At 39.3% G+C, this 25664-nt stretch overlaps 2 protein-coding genes across 3 annotated transcripts in view; both read left to right on the plus strand.

Annotated features, from left to right (window-relative positions):
• LOC127432191 (multiple C2 and transmembrane domain-containing protein 1-like) overlaps positions 1-25664 on the plus strand; it is a 491532-nt gene that overhangs the window by 360826 nt on the left and 105042 nt on the right. Inside the window, exon 23 of one of the 2 annotated variants that reach the window (XR_007895715.1) lies at positions 6691-6752. The exons of the other annotated variant lie outside the window; for it this stretch is intronic. The gene's annotated coding sequence lies outside the window, so the exon portion shown is untranslated. Of the gene's footprint in view, positions 1-6690; positions 6753-25664 lie in introns of those variants that run through there. 2 annotated transcript variants of the gene reach the window in all.
• LOC127432183 (uncharacterized protein KIAA0825-like) overlaps positions 1-25664 on the plus strand; it is a 216203-nt gene that overhangs the window by 66755 nt on the left and 123784 nt on the right. The window contains exons 9-13 of the mRNA XM_051683056.1: positions 1642-1792; positions 5175-5365; positions 9523-9705; positions 10359-10481; positions 15582-15721. Coding sequence (XP_051539016.1) covers positions 1642-1792; positions 5175-5365; positions 9523-9705; positions 10359-10481; positions 15582-15721 — 788 coding nt within the window. The remainder of the gene's footprint in view (positions 1-1641; positions 1793-5174; positions 5366-9522; positions 9706-10358; positions 10482-15581; positions 15722-25664) is intronic.

Here is a 25664-nt window from a genome sequence, read left to right on the forward strand (position 1 = left end):
TAATCAAATGCATTTTCAAATACACAAGCACATGATTAAGATCTCAACTATACATTTAATCAATAATGCAGTTCGTATATATATTAGTGGATGTGGTGTTGCACATGACAATAAAACCTGAGCCTCATCCAGCACTCGATCCCATGGAAACCCCGATTTCATAAACAACTCCAAATCTCTCTATGGATGATAAAATTTAATATAAAATGGAATATAAAAAAAAGCTCAGCTCAGGTCTGACCTGTTCATTTGTACATAAAATGAAAAGTGTTTGGAGAGGGTGAGCCTTGCTAAAGTTAATTTATAGTATAATTTGTCAAGCCCAGGTTTTCTTGGCCAGGGAGCCTGTCAGACGGATGCCAGATTTACAAAAAATGTCATAATTGGATTGTAAAGAACCAGAGTGAGGCTGGTGGGTTCTGACAGAACTATTCACCTATGGGAAAAGGGTGTGTGTTTGTAAGAAAACAGATGTTATAGCTCAGAAGAAACCAGGGAAGTAAAGTATTTCAGTAATTGTATTATATTACTTACTATAAGTATTATATGGGGATTTTTTTTTTTTTTACTTTACTCAAGTTGAAACTGAATACTTCTGTTCTCACTAAATTACATTTTCATAGCAAAAATAATGTTTTTTTATTATTATTATTATTTATTTATTTTTTTACTACATACAATTTCAGTTAGACCCTCAAAAGAATGTCAACATTTTACATGCCATAATGGTTTAAATCTTATCTTAATCTCATATAAAATATATACATCACATAACTTATAGTGTAATTACATTTAATTAACTTTAAAGAACTTTAAAGGTGTTTTCGAGCAAGCATACTTAGTAAACGGAGACGGAATGAATAATACAAAATAAAAATAAAACATAAACTGGTGCCTGCCTGCAGGAATTGTTTTCTTTTTTGAATCAGAGGTGCTAGAATGCCGTTCCGGACTGGTCCACTGCAATTTAACATCTGTATATGAGTCATTGACAAATAAGGTTGTCTGATGTAATAAAAAATTAGAAATATTTTTAAAATTAAGAAGTTGTCTTAGATTACTCAGTTTGACCTGAATAAAATGTGAATTTTCATTAAACAACTTCAACATTTAAGATATTTCTTTGAAAAGCTTCACACACAGTTATGAGTTTCTAAAGTGGTCCTCTTTGTTTAATTTTTTTTTTTTTTGTCACATTACAACAGAATGGCTACCTGCATGTTGGTTACACCACCTGACTTTGACTTGGTGGGCAAATATTATTATTATTATTTTTTAAACCAAATAGTATCATTGTTTTTTTTGAAGAAATAATAATAAACAATTATTCCAAACTACTTATGCCAACATAATTTTTTTCAAGAATTTCATGTTTAAATTATATTTTAAGACATAAAGAGAGATAGACAGGCAGAAAGTGGTGGGTAAAGGTTGGTGATTGAATCAGACCATATGTGTGGCCCTTTACTTGAAGAAGGGGAGTGAGAAAACATTAGAGGAGAAAGAGTGAGGTGTTGAATGATTGACAGGTAATAATCAGAGCCATTTGCTGATATTAATCACTTAGTGCCTCTTTGACCTGTAAGCTACACCACTCATGCCTTAAACCTGGCCTCATGTCTTTGATGTCTCCTTCCCCAGGCCTCTAACTCTGCTGCCCATTCAGAGAAGCCAGTATGTGACAGCAGCCTTGCACAAACACCTGACCAGCTACTGCGTCCATGTGTGTGCCACTAGTATACTGCAGGATGCTGAGAGTCACTACTGGATTGACCCTAACCCATTTTACGAGGTACAGATGGCTCTAGTTTTTCTGGCAATATTTTATTAATAGTATTTGTTACATGCCTGTTGAGTGGGAATTTCTGTAGGCTGGATTAGGTTATTGTGAGCCAAAACATCCTGTACTCCTATAATGTGCTCAAGGACAGAGCTGTGGTGAAGTCACATGTCATATTCACATTTAAGTCATAAGTGTGTCTGTATTGAAATGCATTGACCTTGGTTAATAAATGAGAAATTGTCTTATTGTGTTCTTAAGTAGGCTCCCTCTTAAATTCTTGGATTTGCACACAATTAAAGAATGCTCTTCTTAACTATCTAGATGGCTTCTCTCAAATTGTCATATAAAGAGTCAGGTGTGTGCATCCAACCACAATCCTTAGATGACCCATTGTGCTTAAGAGGGTTATTTAAGAACATATCTTAAAAAGATCCTATCTTACTCATTTAAACTTCTTGAGTATGTTGCATGAAGGGATAATATACAGTCAGCTGGTTATTATAGTAAAACAAACACTGACAGGGTGATCAGGACACCAATGCAAAGCAGAGGGGTCTTGTTATGTATCGTCCTGAAGGGGTTTATTTTGCATTATTACACGGCTTTCTGGAATACTTGATTCTGATTGGTCAATGGCGCCACCTAGCGATCTGATATCTCTGAGTAACAACCACACATCTACATATCAGACCGTTCATCAGGGTATTGCAAATTTGTGAGCCATCTTTACTACTTCTCGGATCACTGTGCGCTCTCTACAAGCAAATAAAATAATTTCAACTTAAATCAATGTTTCATATGATTTTTCTTTTTCTTTTTTTTTTTTTTTTAAAGCATGAGGCTTCATAGTGCAGATAATTAACAAAGTTGCATTTTTACTCTAATTAACAATACAAATTTTTGTTGTTCTCCATGTAGATCGCACATTTCAATAGGTTTTACAATGCTTCTTATTGAGACCGGAATGGTAAAACAGTGCAGCAGCAATCAGAGTCATCATGGTGTGGACAATGTGAGAGACATGGAACTAGCACAGTGTAGGAGACTGGTTGCCAAGGACAATGGTCAAATACGCCATTTATCTGTCATTGCATCAAAATATTTGGCCACAGAATGCCATGATTGAGTACTGGTAATCAGAATTAATTTTTCCAGAGAGCTGTGTAATAAACATTTGTAATGAATCACAAATATCCTAGTAAACCAATTCGGCAATTTTTTTTATTTAATCAGTAAAAGTTTTGTGTAAGACCCTGTTGTATTCTTGAATAATCTTTTTATTGGTCTCAGAGTGACCCTTTATGTAGTCCTCCCAATGGGTCCTGTGCTATCCTGAGGCTACGTTCCACTCAACCATCTGTGAGCGGAACAGTCTAGCCATTCCTGTAGCCCTAACCTTTACCTCCAATAAGATATCCATGCACACACAAGCACTCTTACAGACGCATACATCCGCCCTGGCTGTGGGGCAGACTGGCCTGCTGTGTGCAGGTGTGAGGTTGGCTCTGTGCGTTTGCACAACTGTTGACCTGTATCCCCTCTTCCCCCTCCTTCATTCACCCCTCCATTTCACTTCCTCCTGAGCAAATGCCAAAGGGCCTGAGTGCTTCCAGAGGCTCTGTCCCTTGCACTAAATCCCTGGGTCTAGACATGTGGTCATGTCCTTGTGTGTGTCTCTTTCTATGCCTGGCTTAACTGGTGGACCACGTCCCAGCTCTCATTAGGAGATGTAGTACATGGTTGTCTAATAATCTCTTTTTGATCACACTGTGAACCTCTAATGCTGCCTCTTTGCCTGAAAGTAATTAGCCTCTAAGGAAACATGACTCTCGCTTCCTTTTGATCTCTTTCACACTTTCTGATTTGTGTCTCCATTTCATACTGCTCTTTTAGTGCTGTTTAGCATGTCTAAAAAAATTCTCAGCTGGCTCAACAACGATTACAACTTTTTCTTCTTTCTGCCATCTTCACTCTGGCTCAGTTCTAAATCTAATGAGCTGCCTCACAGACAGAGTCCTACCATCATGGAACCACACAGTGACTAATTTAAAGTGCTCTACATAAGCAGCAACTCTGCACACCACACAAATAGTGCTCTGCACAGGGGATGTGATTATCAATTGATTTCAATTTTGACTTTAGTATATTGCTAAGCTTATGGCACAGTACTCTATTTGAGGTTACAACCCTTCCAGGATTTTCCAGGGTTGTCTTGTTTTTGGAAATCTGACATGGAAAAACTGGATTCCATTCCAGGATGCAAAATATCCCGGAATTTAAACATGGACATGTTTACACAAATGATCACACTTTGCACGAAAAAAAGATCAATCGTGCTCTCCCAAACCGCTTTCTCGTATGAGTAATTAGAAAGGTAATTTTATTGAATCGGTTTGTTTGGATGATTCATGCATATGAAACTCCTAAACAGTCCTCTCCCTCTCATATCAAGCATTGGGAAGTCCTGGAAGTCCTGGAATATGCCCGTGCCATCAGGGAAGAAAAAAATCCATTGATGGGATAACCTGGTCATTCAGTACATTCAGGTAGTCAGCTGACGTACATTCAAGTACCCACATAACGTTGCTGAGCCTAGACCTGACCAATTGAAAGAACCCCAGATCATAACAATTATTTAAATCCAAACGGCAGCTAACTACTTTTTTTAAAGAGGAGCTTCAACTCAAAATTATTATACTTATTTAAGAATAAGTAAATATTTTAAACTAAAACACAATAACATTTTTGATGTATTGTTTAAATGAATTATATTTCCAGTAATTTTCATATCAAACAAGGAGTAAATGGTTTTATTGCTTGCATGATGGCCAGCAGTATTTTTTTTTTTTTTTTTTCAGTTATTAATAAGGCATCCAGGAATTTTACAGGGCCAATGTGGCAACCCTAACTCAAATCAGAGTAAGAATACATAACACAAATATTCAGTAAAATTATATATATATATATATATATATATATATATATATATATATATATATATATATATATATATATAAATATATATATATGTTTTGAAACAAAGCTAATGTGTTCCTGAATGTTGGGTAATGTTCATAAAATGGTTATTGAATATCCAGATTAAAGCTTTAAAGTATCCATGCACTTTCTCTCTCTCTCTCTCTCTCTCTCTCTCTCTCTCTCTCTCTTTCTTTCTTTCTCTGTGAAAATGAGGGCCAGGTGCAGCGTGCAGGTGGCATGACCATGAGGGTCAGGAGAAAGAGCATCTGGAAAGACCTTTAATCTTTTCCTTTATCATGCGTTTTTATTTTTATTTTGTATTTATTTGTCGTTGACATCATCATCATCATCATCATCATCATCTCTTTACCAGTCTTTCTTCCTCTTTTGTGTCTCCCCCACCTTTTTTCAGGGTGAAAGGTGTTCTTTCTCCATCCAGATGTGGCACTATTTCCTCACAGGCCTGCGCAATGACCTTTGGGGTGCTCTTGGCCCCTTGCATGCCCGGCAGATCCTGGCCCAGGTGCTGTGTCAGACCCTGGAGATTTTAGTTCAGAGGTACTCAAGAGTGCGGCCCTCCTACAAAAGACTCTGCCAGATCAGGTATCAGATAACATGATAGTCTGAAGACAAGCCACATTTAACAATGAGAGTTGAGAGCTATTGCCATTTGTCAAACATGTCTCGAGATTGGAATTGTAAGGAACTTAATTATTCTGGTTCCTTTCAATTTCAGTTCCATTATCCATTTTCTTAGTAGTTTTGAAGAAGTACTCAAAACATCCTTTGTTCTAAATATACTGTATAAACTATTTATAACAAAATATATAGCAAAAATACTCAAAATCAAAAATATGTTTTGTAACTTACTATATTTTCATGTTCTATTCCTCCTCCATACACTGTTCGGTCATTTTTGACCGAAATCAATTTTTCCGATGTACACTGGTGGCCAAAATTTTGGAATAATGTACAGAGTTTGCTCTTATGGAAAGAAATTGGTACTTTTATTCACCAAAGTGGCATTCAACTAATCACAATGTATAGTCAGGACATTAATAATGTGAAAAATTACTATTACAATTTGAAAAAACTACTTCAAAGAGTTCTCATCAAAAAACCTCAGCAATGGCAGCTTTGCAGATCCTTGGCATTCTAGCTGTCAGTTGTCCAGATACTCAGGTGACATTTCACCCCACGTTTCCTGTAGCACTTGCCATAGATGTGGCTGTCTTGTCGGGCACTTCTCACACACCTTACAGTCCAACAGATCCCATAAAACCTCAATGGGGTTAAGATCCATAACACTCTTTTCCAATTATCTGTTGTCCAATGTCTGTGTTTCTTTGCCCACTCTAACCTTTTCTTTTTGTTTTTCTGTTTCAAAAGTGGCTTTTTCTTTGCAATTCTTTCCATAAGTCCTGCACCCCTGAGTCTTCTCTTTACTGTTGTACATGAAACTGGTGTTGAGCGTGTAGAATTCAATGAAGCTGTCAGCTGAGTACATGTGAGGCGTCTATTTCTCAAACTAGAGACTCTGATGTACTTATCCTCTTGTTTAGTTGTACATCTGGCCTTCCACATCTCTTTCTGTCCTTGTTAGAGTCAGTTGTTCTTTGTTTTTGAAGACTGTAGTGTACACCTTTGTATGAAATCTTCAGTTTTTTGCCAATTTCAAGCATTGTATAGCCTTCATTCCTCAAAACAATGATTGACTGATGAGTTTCTAGAGAAAGCTGTTTCTTTTTTGTCATTTTTGACCTAATATTGACCTTAAGACATGCCAGTCTGTTGCATACTGTCGCAACTCAAAAACAAAGACAATGTTAAGCTTTAATGAACCAAATAGCTTTCAACTGTGTTTGATATAATGGCAAGTGATTTTCTAGTACCAAATTAGCAATTTAGCATGATTACTCAAGGATAAGGTGTTGGAGTGATGGCTGCTGGAAATGGGGCCTGTCTAGATTTGATCAAAAATGACTTTTTTCAAATAGTGATGGTGCTGTTTTTTTACATCAGTAATGTCCTGACTATAACTTGTGATCAGCTGAATGCCACTTTGGTGAATTAAAGTACCAATTTCCTTCCGAAACAGAAGAATCTGTACATTATTCCAAACTTTTGGCCGCCAGTGTAATACAAATGGTTTCCTTTGTCTGAGTGTTACAACTGCATTCCACTTGCTATCTGAACACACACCAAAATTGGACTTGATAGAAACCATTACTGTTCTAGGTCAAAATTGACTGACCATAGGAAATTAATGAGAAAGACAAAAAAAAAAAAAAAAAAAAAAAAAAACAATTATTTGTCAAATACAATGTATAAATCAGCCACAATACAGAACAAACACACACAGAAATGAAGGGATGAGACTGTTCAACATGCTAAGTGCAAAACATCCACACACACATTTTTTATTTTGTCAAATAAAATCTATACAAATCAGCCACAATGATAAATACGCACACATTAATGAGGGGGTGTAACCATGACACACCCACAATGCAGCACACACACACACACACACACACACACAGAGAGAGAGAGAGAGAGAGAGAGAGAGAGAGAACAAGAACAAAGCCTGAGTCTGAACCCAATATAAGACATTTTACCTATTCCACTAGGGAAAGTTTATGCTTAGGTGCGGGAGCCTCACCTTCTAGACAAAAAAACTTTCTGACAATTTTTTATTTTTATTTTTTTAAATGCTACACTTTGACAAATAATAGATTTAGCATAACTTGTCATACAATTTAGAATTACTAAACAGAAGGCGGCTGCATAGAACACTGCAACCATCTACTGGCTATTATTGTTATAACATGATTTTCAAGTCATGTTATTTTTCTTGTTTCACCAGATGACAGCAGTCTGCCCCCAATACATGAGAAATTCTAATATTTTCTTCATGTTTCTACTAGGCTTTTATTGTAGTGAAGTTAAATAAGATCTAAAAAACATAAAATCCCAAAAGAAGTGCATAGTTTTATTGTTTTTACTTCAGGGAAGAAGAAATGTTATCATCAACTACATATAAGACAGTAACAGTGTTTGGTTCATTTTGAGTTGGACATGATGAAAGTAATAACTTGCAGTTCAGTTAGTAAATCAAGAACTGCTCCGACCAATTTAGTGAGTGAGTGAGATGTTCAACTGATTCAAACCAATATTGGATTGAGCTCAAGATTCATTTTTCAGTCTTTTTGACTGATTCATTAAAAAGAACTGGCTCATAAGAGTTATTTGTTCATGAAGCGGACATAACTGGTCATGGTGTATGCATGTTTTTGTGTGCAGCCAGTGAAGATAGCTCAATACTAAGGCTTGTTGTCTATTTTTCTCTTATGTCACGTTCAGTTCAGACTGTATCAGCGTAAGAATACATATGCTTAAGAACCATTAATGCAACTAAACATCATGCAAATCATTTGTTTCCATTATTTTTAACAACTGGTTCTGGATAAGAACAGTTCTCGATTCCCAACCCAATTTTAAAGAGTTTTTGAACAAGCTAGATTTCATTAGAGTTTAGCTGTTGTTTATAGCCTGTAAGAAATAAGAATGCCTATCCAGTTGCTCTCTTTCTTATGCTGAATTGTAATCACATGCATTTGATTGTTGGATTGTGTCATGCAGGAATTGGCCATGCATAGTTAAAGTCAACAGTCTACATCTATGGTCAGTGGTCACTCTCCAGCACATTCTAACAAAGAGCAGTCATCCATCCTGTCTGATCATATGATCTTACCGCATTTCTGCTGTACCGAGGAGGACAAGCCCACCTTCTATCAGGAACCTCAGGCTCAGCAGACAGTGTTGAATGCTTAAGTGATTATGCCAGTGTTCAGCCCCTGGGGTCAAAGCAGATCTCCAGATTTGTAGAACAGTCTCTCTTTGTTAGCACATGGCCCTGACTCAGCGCCTGGCGGAGGGCCCGGTTCTTTCATGCTAGACCGGGCCCAAACCGCCTGGGCCTTGTGTGTAGCATTAACACATACTTAAAGTGGTTAAAGATGCCACAAGAGCATGCTTCCCTTTCACTCCAGGACTGATGAGAAAGAGCAGATTGCCCAGGGCCACGGAGAAGGAAGGGGGATAAATAGGGAAACCAGTCTGTATTTCATCAGATGAGCTTTGCTGCAAGGACACCCGGTTATGAGCCCTTCAATGCCGGGCGAGCTCAGGGCCTGCCAAGCAGATGGGCTCTGCTCTCTTTCTTTGCCTTCGCTGTTTCTCATGTTTGGTGAAAGACAAGGAGCTTTCTGAGCACAATAAATCAGAACATGGAGATAGGTAATGAAAAGTGGAGGCTGATAGGGAAATCAAAGTGGGTGTTTACATTGACCTCTCTGGCTGCTGAGAGACAATACAGATGTACATAATACACACATTTAAGAGAATTAACCTTGCAGGAAGCATTTGAAAATGCATGTATTTTGAAATTGTATGCATATTTATTATTATATATTTATATATGTATGTACACGTGTCCATACAATTTTTATTACAAATGAAATTTATAGATGCATATGCACTTGTTCTGAAATTTGTATGTGTTTTTATGGGTTGGCCCAATGAGTAGGTTATACAATAGAGGACCTTTTGAGGGCCACTCTTGTGACCAGGCCCCTGATTGTCCCACCCTGACGACAGCCCTTGAGCAACCCACTGAAGTCATTTTGAATAGTTAACTTTTTCTAGATTATGACATTGGAACTTATTTTTGGTTTATGCTGTCTCATTGCCTTTTCAAGGGTTGACATTACAGCTGTTCTGCTTTGCGTGGAGCATCTGATGTGGAGTGTGTGTGAGTCAGTGGAGGAATTGCTCAGACCTCATGCAACCTGTGGAAGCTGGGTATGGTCCATACACAGCTTGTGCAACCAGCTACTGAGTGTACTGCTCATCCTGACCTCACCTCTACCTGAGCTGCACAGGTGACGCGGCAGTCAATTCACATAGTTCACCCCAAAATCAAAAGAATAAAATAATTAAGTAATTTTGTGCAAAGAAAATGTAGCCTATTTTTAAGGTCATTAATTTGTTTATATTGCAACATTATTTTCATGACCATTAAATGCCTCCACCGCCAAATTGTAAGTCGCTAACTTACTAATTCTCATTAATGTAATGTGGGAATATATATATATATATATATATATATATATATATATATATATATATATATATATATAAAACAAATATATAAATATATTTAAAAAAAATGTATGTACATGAGTAAAGTACACTTGTATGTCACAATATGTCATACATACTGGTCATGTTGTTAATAAAATAAATAAATAATTAAATTAAAAAGTATTATGTCCAGACCGGATGCTTTTCATTTCTGAAAAAAAATTATATTGGTCATTAAAGTTTGTTATTATTATTATTATTATTTTATTAATATACATTTTGTATTATTATTGTTTTACTTTATTATTTTTGTCTTTTGATTTTAGGGTAAAATTTGACCCAGATGTTATGTTGTGAGATTCACCCTCTGGCATGTAAAATCAAGCTAAGAAATTTAAAAAGTAGTTTCTGCAATAGCCACTGTTTTCACAGTGTTTCTTTTGCTCTTCAGGAATTTTCTGGGAGATTGTGGTGGAGATAGCATATCTGCACAACTTCCAGAGGGAGTGAACTGTCATGACACTAAGTGGCTGAGTGCGATCAACCCCAGACTGTTCACAGAGCAGCTGCTGAGGTACTGAACAAACCAAAGTGCCTAGTCATTAATCAACATAGTGAGAACTTAATGTAACAAAGGACACAATGAGAACATCTCTCTGTGGCTTTACTGATTAGTCAGATTTAGTCATGATACACATCAGATTTATGTGATGTGTATCATGTTTTAATGTAAAAATTCTAAAATATTTAATGTGCAGTTTCATTTTCACAAAAAGTGGAAACACTGTTGCTCTGTGACACTTTAAAATAATTGCTTTGTTTGTTTGATTATCCTTACTAGCCCAATGTAACAATGGCTGAACCAGTGGTGTAAGTTTAGTCCAGGACTATTTGTTTGCCAACTAATGGAGGACGGGGAGTACTCCTGAAATCTGTTTGGTTTTAATAGTGGTGAAAAAATTGCACACTTCATCAGATGGAACAAATGGAAATTCTGTCATCATTTATTCACCCTAAATCCAATAAAAAAGTATTTAATATCTTTAAAATAAGAAATATTTACATTAGGGCTGGTAAATTTAACTCTAATTTCTGTGATGAATACTTTTTTAATGTGTAAAAAATAAATACAAATAATAATTATTGCAGTATCCATTATAGGAGAAAGGAGAAAAGTGAGAAAGGTGTCCCGAGTTGTTCCTGGAACAAACACAGGCACCTTTGTACATTGGGCGAAGCTTCACTAATGTTTTTCCCCAATTGGCATATATACATTTTCAGGAGGCACACGCTCAACTCAGCTGCACATCCTAGCACAGAATTGGATTGTGTGGAGCAGTGCACACTTATACTACATTACGCACAATGCATATCCCAGGCAAAATAATCACAGGTGCGGATTTACTGCGCCCACAAACGGTGAACCAGGCGTGCGTGAGATACGGGCAAGCTGCTGCAAAAGCACTCATTCACTTTCATGTGAACCACTGACTAAAGTGAAACTGCCCAAGAGAGAGCCAGTGTGTGTGAGATAGAGACTGAGAAGGACATTGCTGTTGAGCAAGCTGCAGTCTGGTATACTTGTAGAGACTGAATGGCAGCCAGGGAATATAAGAGTTTTGAGATTTTAACCTTCTGCAAATTAAACTTCAGCAATAATATATTTTATATCTGTATTTATAGTGTCAAATAATGCATTGGCAATGTACACTTAAGTTTATCTTGCCAATAAAGTTTTATATGAATTTAATCTGCCCATTCCTATTATTATTATAATCCTTTTCCCTCCCCTTTTTCTCACCAATTTGGTCCTCGTGGTGGCGTAGTGACTCACCTCAATCCGGGTGGCGGAGGACGAATCTCAGTTGCCTCTGCACCTGACACCGTCAATCCACGCATCTTATCACGTGGCTTGTTGAGCACGTTACCGCGGAGACATAGCACGTGTGGAGGCTTCACACTATTCTCCATGGCATCCACGCACAACTCACCACGTGCTCCACCGAAAGCGAACCACATTATAGCGACCACGAGGAGGTTACCCATGTGACTCTACCCTCCCTAGCAACCAGGCCAATTTGGTTGCTTAGGAGACCTGGCTGGAGTCACCCAGCACACCCTGGATTCAAACTCGTGACTCCAGGGGTGGTAGTCAGCGTCTTTACTTGCTGAGCTACCCAGGCCCCCTACGCATGCCTATTATTAAAAAAAGTCCACTGGAAAATTACAACAGGTCCACTGATTTTATGGCAAGTATACTGTACATATACTTGTATCAAATATTAAAACCTGTAAAAATGTGCCTAATTAACTCTGTCTGCAAAAAAAAAAAAAAAAAGAACATTTTAAAATAATTAAAATAAATGATGACTAACCAATTTCTTGTAAGTTCTTTGAGACAAAGTATAAAGTAACTATATTTATGATGATTTTTTAATGTTTGTTGTAATGTATCATGTACCATAATTTAATTGCGATTAATCACAGAAAACTGCAATTAATAAGTTACAAATGTTTAATCAATTCACAGACCTAATTTACATGCAAAGTACAATTCTATCCTGTAGATATGTTTTCAGAGAATGTATCTTAAATATAATTAGATTCTGTCTTGGTCCATTGCCAGATTTTTTCCTTTGTTTCAAGCGTACACCTCACTTTCTAACAGTAATTTTTTTGCAATGCAGATGAATACGCATTGTAATACAGTGAGTTTGTGCAGTTCACCCAACTTCTACAAAAACTGTGTGGCCTTTCAGTTTTTTTTTAAATGTATGTGTTAGATGCACTCAAACACACAGTTAATGTATTACTGCAGTCACCAGACCCCCAGACTCACATCTCTAATGCAGGCCAGATGCAGATGCCACAGTTAGTCATGCTGTTTATGCTGACATACGCTGCGGGTCTTCAGCCGGGGTGTGAAAGGCTGAAATGGAGCCTGTAGGAGGACTGTGAAACCGGGCAGAATGTCAGCCACATCTCACGTCACCCTCCACAAAGCTCCCAGCACAGCACTCCAACGTGATATCATTGCGTGTTCTGCTTACACAAATCACCAGTTGCCAGCCCCACAATGAAGTCTAGAGGATTTAAATTAGTTCATTTTTATTGCCTGTTTCATTTTTATTTATTTACTTTGCCTCGCTGTGTTCATGACTCTCTGAGGGCCCCACCAAAGCCAAGAGGCCATACACCAAAATCAAACTCTTCTCCTCACACAGACACTCCAACAAACTGACAGTTTGGATTATTAAATAAAACAGCAATAAAAGAGACACAGAATACAGATAAATCAAAGAGCATTAGGGAAAGGAAGGAATCTTTTTTCGTTACATGTGTGTGAGAGCAAGAAAGTGAAAACTGACTCCTCATAGCTCAAAGATTTATCTGGGCCATAACAGAAGGATATCTAGTGGATTGCCAGCCCTTTTACATGACAAAGTTGTTGCTTAAATAAAAACAAGGTTCCCCTCTCATGTAACAGGACACCCTGTCTCACTTTTTTGTATGTTTATGAGTTGCTCAAATCTCTACACCTTTGCTCAGATATACAGTAAAGCTGACAATTAGTGGGGCTTGCAAAGGAAAGCATCACTGTTACTATTGCTTATAATTAGGGTTATTGATTTAACCCTAGTATTGTAATTTATAATTATAATAACTCACATAACTCACCTGCATCATTTGTGATACGGACATGAATGATAACACAAATTGTGCTGCTTATCAAGCAGAGGTATGTGTGCTGATACTTTTCTTAGCAGACTTAAAATTTTTACCTGACAGGTGATAAAACAAACTTAAAATCCCATAGACTTGCATTGAAGGAGAGATTTGATTCTAAAGATGAGAATAGAGACTAGGGGGTGGGCTCTTTTGATTTGGGCCAGCAAGTAACCACCTAGCAACCATCCAAAACACCCAAGCAACTTCTTTCTGGTAGATTTCTGGTGTTATTCTGATACATTAATATGAATGAAAAAATGTCCTTGGATTCCAAACATTCTTCACCTCTCCAATACTTTCTTAGACTTGTCCAACTCCAGTCAACTTGTGTTTTTGTAAGTATCATTGAAATGTTTGCTGGTGAATCAGTGCATAATTCTCCGGACTAAATTACACCAACTCTCTGTTCCCACGTCTGTCTGTCAGTGGATTACCAGCTTTCTGACAGACAGGCAGCAGCTTGTGATACAGGGGAAATTCACTTCCAGCACCTGTACAATCAGCACTGGTACCCCCAGGGATGTGTGCTCTCCCCACTACTCTTCTCCCTCTACACCAATGACTGCATCGCCAAGGACCCCTCTGTCAAGCTCCTGAAGTTTGCAGACGACACCACTGTCATCGGCCTCATCCGAAATGACGATTAGTCTGCATACAGAAGGGAGGTTAAACAGCTGGCTGTCTGGTGCAGTCAAAACAACCTTGAGCTGAACATGCTCAAAACAGTGGAGATAATTGTGGACTTTAGGAGGAACCCCCCCAACACTGTTCCCCCTCACCATTCTAAACAGCACTGTGGCAGCAGTGGAGTCATTCAGGTTCCTGGGCACTACCATCTCACAGGACCTGAAGTGGGAGACCCAAATTGACTCCACTGCGAAAAAGGCCCAGCAGAGGTTGTACTTCCTTCACCAGCTGAGGAAGTTCAACCTGCCACAGGCGCTGCTGATACAGTTCTACTCAGCAGTCATTGAGTCTGTCCTCTGCACTTCAATAACTGTCTGATTTGGCTCAGCTATGAAATCAGACATCAGAAGACTACAAAGGACAGTTCGGACTGCTGAGAGGATTATTAGTTGCCCCCTGCCCCCCCTTCAAGAACTATAGACTTCCAGAGTGAGGAAAAAGGCTGGAAAAATCACTCTGGACCCCACTCACCCTGCCCACTACCTTTTTGAACTGTTGCGTTCTGGCCGACGCTTCAGAACTCTGAGCACCAGAACCGTCAGGCACAGGAAGTTTTTTCCCCCAGGCTATCCATCTCATGAACAGTTAAACTGCCCCACTGAGCAATAATTAATGTGCAATACACAGCTTAGTCATTTTATATTATCCAACACATCCTACCACTTCTGCCATTACATTCCCTTGCACTGTACATAACCAATTTGTATTTAGATTTGCACTACGTATGTGTATGTGTGTATATATGTATGTATGTATGTCTGTATATGTATGTATATATATTCATATATGTGTATATGTGTTTATATGTGTATATGTATATGTATGTGTGTATGTGTGTGTATATGTATGTATGTATGTATGTATGTGTATATAGATATATATATATATATATATATATATATATATATATATATATATATATATATATATAGTCTATTGTGTATTCTATATATACTTTTTTCTTTTCAATATTTATCTATTTTTTTATTCATTTTTAATCATTTTTTAAAAGTCTTGTTGCTGTTTTTTGTATAGTTGTGTACTGGAAGCTCCTGTCACCAAGACAAATTCCTTGTATGTGTAAGCATACTTGGCAATAAAGCTCATTCTGATTCTGATTCTAATTGACATTTTAGTGGATGCAATGTTTTTACAACATGTTTGCCTATTAACAGAACATCATATGCAAGACTAAATATGTGCTATAAGTTTTTGTTTGTACATTGATTCATTGATTTCTTTCTTTCTGTGGTTTAAGGGATTTTCCAGCATCTGAAGGATCCTCTCTATGTCTGTTCGAGCTACTGGTATCTGGGCCCTACTATGATCCAGCTCTACTTCTGCAGACCATCCTTCACAAGGACTGTCTCCTGCTACAGATGCTCATCTCATACTCATGTAATGGCTTATTTACACTTAGTCACTTCATGCATCTTTATCAGTTGGTTTGCTATGTGATTCAGTATGCACATTCCATTTACACATGGCCACATAAATATGTCTCCACGAAATGGATACAATCAGATATACTATTCCCGTGTTATATGCAAATATAATGTAGTACACTTCTATAATAATGCAAATAACTGGCAGCAAAATTTTGCTTTTGAAAGTTTTAGAATGCTCAAAAATAAATATGTTAAATTAACTTAATTCAGTTAAGGGCAACTTTTCCATGCAATTAAATTAAATTTTTTAACACAAATAAATAAATAAATCCATAAATAAATAATAATAAAAAAAAAATAAAAAAATTAGAAATAAAATAAAATAGTCGATCTAGTCTTGTTGTATGAAAATTTAAACATAAATTAATTGTATCATATCTATTGGATAATTTTTTTTCAAAATCATCAATTTAATCATGTTGAGGCAACATAATTTGCTCCGTTCTGAATTGTTTTTTTTTTTTTTTGCGTCAAACATTTATCATTGCAAGTGTAGCAAGTTGCCATCTCATAGTCTCAGAAGTACAATAATTTCAACCAGGTATGCAGGGTCCTTAACATCCAACACACAGACCACAATGACTGTGACACTCATAAAACGGATTTACTGAGATTCACTCTAACAAGGCACATGTCATTAAGCTTACACCACATGTCAAAACTTAAAGGGACAACAAAACCAACACCACCTGTGCAAGTACCTTAATAAACAGTAAACATAGTTAAAATTTTGACCTATAATGCAGTGCCTGCTAGGAACCAGATATCACATGTAGTTCTGGTTATTGCCAACGAAAATGATGTTGTCCCAATGCAAATCGATTAAATGAACTATCATTTTACAAATTTAAAATTATTGCACACATTGAATTTAAGTTGTGATTATAATAGTTTAAAGAATTGTGTTACATTAGCTCATATTATTTACTGGTCACTAAATTCAACAAAAAACAAACATAATTTTTTAATGAACAGTTTCAGTTGAGCACTCTCTTCACCCCCAAATGGCAATTAATGTTTGAGTTTCACAGTTGCTATATCCATGTCTCACATCCATGATTGCTTACTCACATATAGATTGCAGGGCTTCCAAACTTCTATATGCTGAAGTTGTTCCATTTAGGAGGACATTTGTGGCCTGAGTAGGGTGACCAGATTCCTGCTTTTGGAAAATGGGACAGCCCCCTCCCAGCAAAAATTAAACTGATGTATCCTTACCAAGGTGCAGATCAATGCGAAGTAGAGGGTGCATCTGCATCTGTAACTGTTGCCACCTTGTACTTTTCGCTGGCAGCAATTTTTCTCAGTGTGCGCTTATATTTCAAAAGTTTATCGTAAAATGCAGAGCAGTCCAGTCCAAAATTAAGATGTATGAAAAAGCATTGCCTTCATGACTGTTACACTGAGTTTATTTATCCGGTGTCCATGCTGCGTTCATTAATGAGAACACACACTCCACAGATGCAGATGTCCGAGGCAGGCATAAAACAAACTCCTCGACCTTTGCTAAGACTCCGATGTTGATCTTGCTCTCCAGCTCACGAAAAACGTCTGTCCATCTCTCAGACACGGCCGTCACGTTCGTGTTCCACTCAGTGATGCGATGAATGATAATGTTTTTTTGTGCAAGCCCACTCATCAAAGAGCGTGGTTTCGTCAATCAAACTGATTCTGGAGTAGAAGTGGTCGAGGCTGCTCTGAATGTCTTTCCACTCTGGGTTTCTTATTTTAGTTGTGTGCACTTCTGAACTGATCACAAGGTGATAACTTTGCTCGAGTTGCCCAGCACCTGCCTTGAGGAATCTTAATGAGTCCTTTTCATTCTTGGAAAATAAGCCATAAAAATTGCTTATTGCTAGTCTACAATTTGAAATTGCACTCTTGCACTGTTGAATTTCATAACAAGTAAATGTGGTCTTGAAAAACTCGGCTCAATCAACCATGATTTTGTTTACTAAGGCAAGCATTACTATTATTATTGATCTGTAACAGTTTGTGATTTGGGGGGGGGGAGGGGGGTTCAAGGAGGAAGCAGGAGTCGGCGAGTTCCAACACAAAAAAAGTATTTTATTTTTAACACAAACTTCAGTTTATTTTTAAGCACACAATTCTCTGTGGCTGCGTGGTAGCTCTCTCTCCCTCTCTGTTGTCTGGTCACCTTTTAATCCTTCTCCAACTCTCACTGCAGTGACAAACAGCTGTTACAGACAATCATTGACAGGTGATGATCCTTACCGTTCTCATCTCCCGATCTCGCTCTCCATTCACAAGCCGGTGCTCAACCACGCCCCAATTCCACATACCCCCATCGCCCGACTCAGGCCGGGGAACCATCTGGCCTGCACAGTACTCCCCCCCCCACCCATTTCTGGAGAGGAAGTCCGCAACAGCCATCTGTGCCCCCGGTCTGTGGACCACCTCAAACTTAAACAGCTGAAGAGCCAGATACCAGTGGGTGATCCACGCATTGGTATCCTTCATGCGATGGAGCCGCTGGAGCAGAGTGTGATCTGAACAGAGGGTGAAAGCCCATCCGAGGAGGTAGTAGCGAAGGGTGAGGACCGCCCACTTGATGGCCAGACAATCCTTCTCAATGGTGCTGTACCTCGCCTCTCTTGCTGAGAGCTTCCGACTGATGTACAGCACTGGGTACTCCTCCCCCTCAACCAGCTGGGACAACACGGCTCCCAACACTCTGTCTGACATGTTGTTCTGTAACACAAAAGGGAGAGAGAAATCAGGAGAATGTAACTATGGCCCCCCACAAAGTGCAGCTTTCACTTGCGTAAAAGCCTGTTGGCATGGCTTCGTCCACTGGACCAGGTCTGGGGCTCCCTTTCTAGTGAGATCAGTCAGCGAGCTGGTGACGTCCTAATAATTAGGCACAAACCTTCTATAGTAGCCAGCCAGCCCCATGAACTGTCTCAACTCCTTTTAGGTCTTAGGTCTCAGGCAGGCTGCAATCACTGCGGTCTTAACAATTTGGGGACGCACCTGCCCGTGGCCAAGTAGAACCCCAGATACCGTACTTCCACCCGTCTAATTGTGCACTTCTTAGGATTTGCCATGAGTCCCACCCATCGCAGCGACTTCAGACCCACAGATGCTGCATATGCCGTTGGCAATCATTACTGTATATAATGATGTCATCTAGATAGGCAGCAGCATAAGCAGAGTGCAGTCTGAGGACTCTGTCCATAAGGCGCTGAAATGTAGCCGGGGCCCCGAACAAACTGAACGGAAGGGTCACTAATTGGTGTAATCCAAACGGTGTGGAAAAAGCCGTTTTCTCATGGGACATTGGCATTAAGGGGATTTGCCAATAACCCTTTGTCAAATCCAGTGTTTTTATTTTTATTTTTTATTAAAAAATTGTATTGATTCCATCCACAAAACAGATAAGCACAACATAAAATACGGAATCAGTTATATAAATTAAACCCCTACCCCCGAACACCCCACTTCCTATTAAACAAATCCCATTTTCCCATCCTTCTATTAATCGCCTCCTCAAAAGCTACCACCCCACCCATCTCCCCGCACCACTCCCGAAACGAGGGTGCCCCAGCCGTCTTCCACCCCCTAAGAATAATTCGTCTGTCAACCATAACTCTGGCCAGGACCCAACCTTTCAACTGGCTATACCCAAAATTAATGACCGCCCCATCACCCAAAATGCAGAGTCTGGGGCAAAAAGAAAATTGTGTGTCCAAAACGTCACACATAAATTTCTGAATCCTCAACCAAAATTATTGTATCTTAACACATCCCCAAAAAACATGGGTTGTGTCCCCATCTTCTGACTGACATCAACAGCAGGTGGGTGTGTCCAAGTCTATACAATCTAGAGGATGTCAGTATAATCAATGCAAAATCTTAAATTGCATCAGATGCACCCTTGAATCTCTAGATGTAAACTTGACGTTTTTTAGAATCCTAGCCCACACTCCCTCCTCCAATACCAAGTTTAAATCTCTTTCCATAATCTCTTGAGAGAAGTTGAAGCTCCGTCCCCCAGACTCTGAATTAGCAGGGAGTAATATACTGATGCCTCATGACCTTTTCCAAAAGCAGTAATCACCACTTCTAGAGTATCTGCCCCTTAAGGTGTATGCTACTCCCAAAAATAGTACAGAGCAGGTGGCACAGCTGTAATTACCTAAAGAACTGAGATCTGGGAATCCTGAAATGTTGGACCAAATTTTCAAACGATCTCAACACTCCACTCTCATATTGGTCACCGAGCATATTAACCTCCCTCACAATACACTCTGACCAGCAGAAAGGGGTGCAAATCCAGTGTTGAGTAAAAGCGAGCCGCACCCAACCGATTGAGCAGTTCATCAATACATGGCATTGGATACTCGTCAAATTTAGACACCACGTTGACTTTCCTATAATGCAAACAGTACTGGACCGTACCAACGCTCTTCGGAACCAGCACCACCGGGGTGGCCCAGTCACTGTGGGACTCTTCTATTACCCCCATATCGAGCATGGCCTTTAATCTGCTTGAACCACTTTTGTGTTGTGCTTGGGTAATTGATAGGGACGACTGCGTACCACTACCCCAGGGTTTGTTTTTCGATATGGTGTTCTATGAGGTTCATACGACCGGGAAGGGGCAAGAATACGTCAGAGAATTCTCTTTGCAACCGGGCCACATCCGTTAATTGCAACGGTGAGAGGTGGTCTCCGCAAGTGACCGTGGTGCCTCGACTGGCTTTTAAGTTCACCAATGGATCAGGGAAATTGGATGATAACTTTTATAGTAATTTTGGTCTTTAGAGAGGGAGGGTAGAGTCACATGGGGTAACCTCCTGGTGGTCGCTATAATGTGGTTAATTCTCGGTGGGGCACGTGGTGAGTTGAGTGTGGATGCCACGGTGTGTGGCGTGAAGCCTCCACACATGCTATGTCTTTGTGGCAACGCGCTCAACAAGCCACGTGATAAGATGCGCAGGTTGACGGTCTCAGTCACGGAGGCAACTGAGATTCATCCGCCGCCATCCAGATTGAGGCGAATCACTACGCGACCACGAGGACTTAAAAGCAAACTGGGAATTGGGCATTCCAAATTGGGAGAAAAAGGGGAAAAAATCCACAAAAAAAAAATGATCAAGGCTTGCATCATGGTTGGCGGTAGTTCACCTTTCTTGAATGACTTTAATGACTGTGTAAACTTCTAACATAAGTGGAGCTAGTTCTGTGACATAAGATCTAAAATAATCTGCAGCAAAAACATCTTACCTGTTGGCAAGGCTTTAATTACCTCAACAAGCTCCTCCAAAGTAATATCTGAGTCAAGAAAGTCTTTGATCATTCATCAGTTTAGGACGTTCTGATGGCTCTACAAAATTGCTAATATCCTTATCATTACTATGTACCGATACCGGTTACGTGGAACTATAAAGATCAATATAGAATTATTTAAAGGCCTTATTTTAATATCTGTGGCAGAACTATATATATTGCCTCCAGAAGGCTTCACTGAAGGAATGGTGGGGGGAAAAAACTCTCTCTGTTTTTTGTATCTGGCAAGAAGCTTCCCTGCCTTGTACCCTGACTCAAAGTATGTTTGTCTTTCCCTGAATAACCAAAACTCTACCTTCTGTGACAAAATAGTATTGCACCTAGATTTTATCTGAGTCAACTCTCTAAGACCATTGGATGACATTTGGTGCTTCAGCACTTTTAATACTCTTCCAATTCCATGAATTCCTGTGCTTTGATCTTTTTAATGAGTGAGGCATATTGTATGATCCTCCCCCAAAGAACTGCCTTAAGAGCATCCCATGTCATGCTCTCAGAAGACACTGAGGACTGATTGGTTTCTACATAAACATATGTCTGTAACATTTGTTGAAACGCTGGGTCCTGTAGAAGGGATGTATTAAAGCACCATCCATATGATTTTCTTTTCTCTACACTGATCAGCCACAACATTAAAATCACTGACAGGTGAAGTGAATAACATTTATTATCTTGTTACAATGGCACCTGTCAAGAGGTGGGATATATTAGGCAGCAAGTGAAAAGTCAGTTCTTGAATTTCACATGTTGGAAGCAGGAAAAATGGGCAAGTGTAAGGATCTGAGCAACTTTGACAAGGGCCAAAATGTGATGACTAGATGACTGGGTCAGAGCATCTCTAAAATGGCAAGTCTTGTGGGGTATTCCCGGTATACAGTGGTTAGTATCTACCAAAAGTGGTCCAAGAAAGGACAACTGGTGAACCAGCGACAGGGTCATGGGCGCTCAAGGCTCACTGATGCGCTGATGGTTCCGATCCCACAGAAGAGCTACTGTAGCACAAATTGCTGAAAAACTTAATTCTGGCCTGATAGAAAGGTGTCAGAACACACAGTGCATTGCAGCTTGCTGCGTATGGGGCTGCATAGCTGTAGACCGGTCAGATTGCCCATTCTGACCCCTGTCCACCACCGAAAGTGTCAACAATGGGCACATGAGCATCATAACTGGACCTTGGAGCAATGGAAGAAGGTGGCCTGATCTAATGAATCCCATTTTCTTTTAGATCATGTGGACGGCCGGGTGTGTGTGCGTCGTTTACCTGGGGAAGAGATGACAGCAGGATGCACCATGGGAAGGAGGCAGACTGGCAGAGGCAGTGTGATGCTCTGGGCAATGTTCTGCTGGGAAACCTTGGGTCCTAGCATTCATGTGGTTGTTACTTTGAAACGTACCACCTGCCTAAAGATTGTTGCTAACCACATATACCCCTTCATGGCAACTATATTTCCTGATGGCAGTGACCTGTTTTAGCAGGATAATGCGCCCTGCCATGCCGCAAAAATTGTTCAGGATTGGTTTGAGGAACGTGACAAAGAGTTCAAGGTGTTGACTTGGCCTCCAAATTCCCCAGATCTCAATCTGACTGAGCATCTATGGGATGTGCTGGACCAACAAGTCTGATTCATGGAGGCCCCACCTTGCAGGACTTAAAGGATCTGCTGCTAATGTCTTGGTGCCAGATACCACAGGACACCTTCAGAGGTCTTGTGGAGTCCATAACTCGATGGGCCATAGCTGTTTTGGTGGCAAGAGGGGTACCTACACAATATTAGGCAGGTGGTTTTAATGTTGTGGCTGATCAGTGTATATGCGGCAACATCTCTAAACACACCAAAGCATGATCGAAACTAAAATGTTCCCAATTGAGCAATCAGTGGCAAATGGAATTAGTGACTTAGTGAAAAAAAAAAAAAAAAAAAAAAAAAATATATATATATATATATATATATATATATATATTATTTTTTTTTTAATTTATTTTTTTACTAGAGTAAATCCAAAGTCTTTCTTGGAAGTCAGTTTACTGTCAGCCATCTTTGGAATGCTCTTGGGAGACTATTTCCAGCCATGCCAGTGCAGCTCCTATCTACTTGAATGGGGAAACACAGAAATCTCAAAAACGGTTGGTCAAGATTACGATCAAAGAACATATTTCAAATTAAATTTCATCATATTGAATCATAAATTGTGCTTCTTTACCTCATATTACGCTAAAACACGCAATTTTCCTGGCTTGTATAGATAATGTGCATGTGCAACAGCGAGTTGATTGACAGGCAATGTCTGTATCTAAAAGATGATTGGCTCTTTTACCTGTAAGGTGGGACTTCAGTTCTACATCCGTTGACCGTTGGGCACTAGAGCTCTTGGTTGGGTGTTCCAATTTATCCCATTCATTTAAATAGAAGTAGCCTGTCTCTGCTAAATAGTCTCTGGTTAATCTTATGAACTGATAATTCATAACCAGTCAGGAGGTAGTCCCTCCCAGATGGATTCAGAAGTCTCCAAATGTCTGTAAGACCAAGATTTTTACACATCCTCTGTAATGTCAACGTTGCTAAGGGTCTACACACTTATGCATCACTATGATCAAGGACCGGATCATTTAAAAGATTGAAGTCTCCACCCAAAACCATATAATGGAAGATCCCAACTGCTTGTAACTTCCCCTCAAGATCTATAAAATAGTTCTTATCATCAGCATTGGGTGCATAAATATTAGCCAAAATAAGATTTTTCCCCTGTATTACAGCAAAAACAATAATGACTCTTCCTAAATTATCTTTACTCTGTTTGAGACAATTAAATTGTAAATGCTTATTATCAGTGTGATGACTCCCCTGCTCGAACCAGCATTGCAAAACACATGCCCACCCCATGCTCTACCAAGTTTTTCAGCTTCCTGTGAAGAAAGGTGAGTTTCTTGAGGAACACTATATCAGTTTTTTGTATCGCTTAAGAAAAGATGCAACCTTCCTTCTTTTTATAGGGTGCCCCAGCCCATTAACATTCCACGTGGAGAGAAACATTTTATCTATATTAAAGTATGACATATTGACATGCAAAGAAAAAAGGTATACCCAAGGCTAAATTATATAGACCACAATTCAACATTGATGTAACCATAAAATACTTAATAACCCACAGAACAGAAAAAAAAGATGCACTTCAACCTCGCGCTTAACAGTCTCAACTGGTGTCCATCCCCTGGAAATCCGATGGTCCATGCATGCTTACAAGATTTTCCGTGACACTATTGCTACAAGATTACTTCAATCCGGTGTTTGTTTGTTTTTTTTCTAAACCGTACAATTGAACTGCACATAAAGGTTTTCAGTGAAACAGGCCCCAGTAAATAACAACATTGAACCCACAAAATGAACAAATACAGTAAACTCAACAAAAAGTCAGTAAAGGAAAAGAAAAAAAAATACTAAAAAAGAGTAGATCGAGAGAGAGACAGAGGCAGTGGGCAACCAACCGAATAACAAACCCTCTCAGACTGCATCAGCAAAATGATTCATACTGCTGATTCAGCGTGGCAAAGCCACCCACTCACTCCATTGATTTATTGAAGGCCATAGCTTCTCGTGGGCATCCTTGGCATCAATTCTCAGCTTAGTTGGGTAAAGCAATGCGAAGCTCACATCCTGTGCGTGAAGTAAATTCGTACACTCTTTGAATCTCTCCCGTTTGGCTTGTGTAGCATTGGCAAAGTCCGGAAAAGCCATAATGTTGCCTTTATTCCTCGCTGTACGTAAAACGAAGTCTTTGTCTGCTGACCGCAGGAATCTTCCCAGAATGGATCGGGGTCTGTCACCCGGCCTGGGAAGCCGACCGATAGCTCTGTGCGCATGCTCTATTTCCAGATGACGGCCCGCTGTGTCGAACAAATTCAGAATAAGCCCATCCAGGAATCTGACCATATCTTGACCTTCCTTTCCCACAAGGATTCCAATGAAACAAACATTATTACATCTGCTTCAATTTTCCATATCCTCTAGTTTTTCCCACACCTGATCAATATCACTTCTGGTGGCCGGCTGGTTAGTCTGCAGCTCTTTCCGGCTGCTTCCAGAAACTCAATTCCCTTTTCAGCCTCTTCCATTCTTGTGATCATGTGGAAAGTTTTGACTCCATAGATGTGGTTGCTTGATGTATTTCCATGAGGCCCTCCATGTCGGTCGAGATTTTCGTAAGCGCTGCATAAATGTTTGCAATATCTTGACCTACATCCTGAGGCACGCTGTCATTCCTAGCCGGACCCATGCCATCTTGCTCTTAAAAGGCGTCAGGCACGTGCGACCATAAATGCTTTTTAATGTCCCCACAGGCCAACGTTTTAGAATTGTTCGATATCCTACACTCCCAGCACAGTTTAACAACCAAAACTAAATCAGTTCTCACCGAGTAATATTGATTGAAAGGATAATTGTTGCAAAGTGTAGCGGAGCTCGCCACTAGGCTGCTTCCACTCGCATAGCATCACGTGACTCGAAAGATCCATTTTTGATTTAACACCTATTCATGTTCTTAGCTTCATCAAATTTGTGTTCCCTTCTCAGGAACATCTGAGC

This window comes from Myxocyprinus asiaticus, chromosome 4 (genome assembly GCF_019703515.2).
Source record: "Myxocyprinus asiaticus isolate MX2 ecotype Aquarium Trade chromosome 4, UBuf_Myxa_2, whole genome shotgun sequence".
Classification (NCBI taxonomy): Eukaryota; Metazoa; Chordata; class Actinopteri; order Cypriniformes; family Catostomidae; genus Myxocyprinus; species Myxocyprinus asiaticus.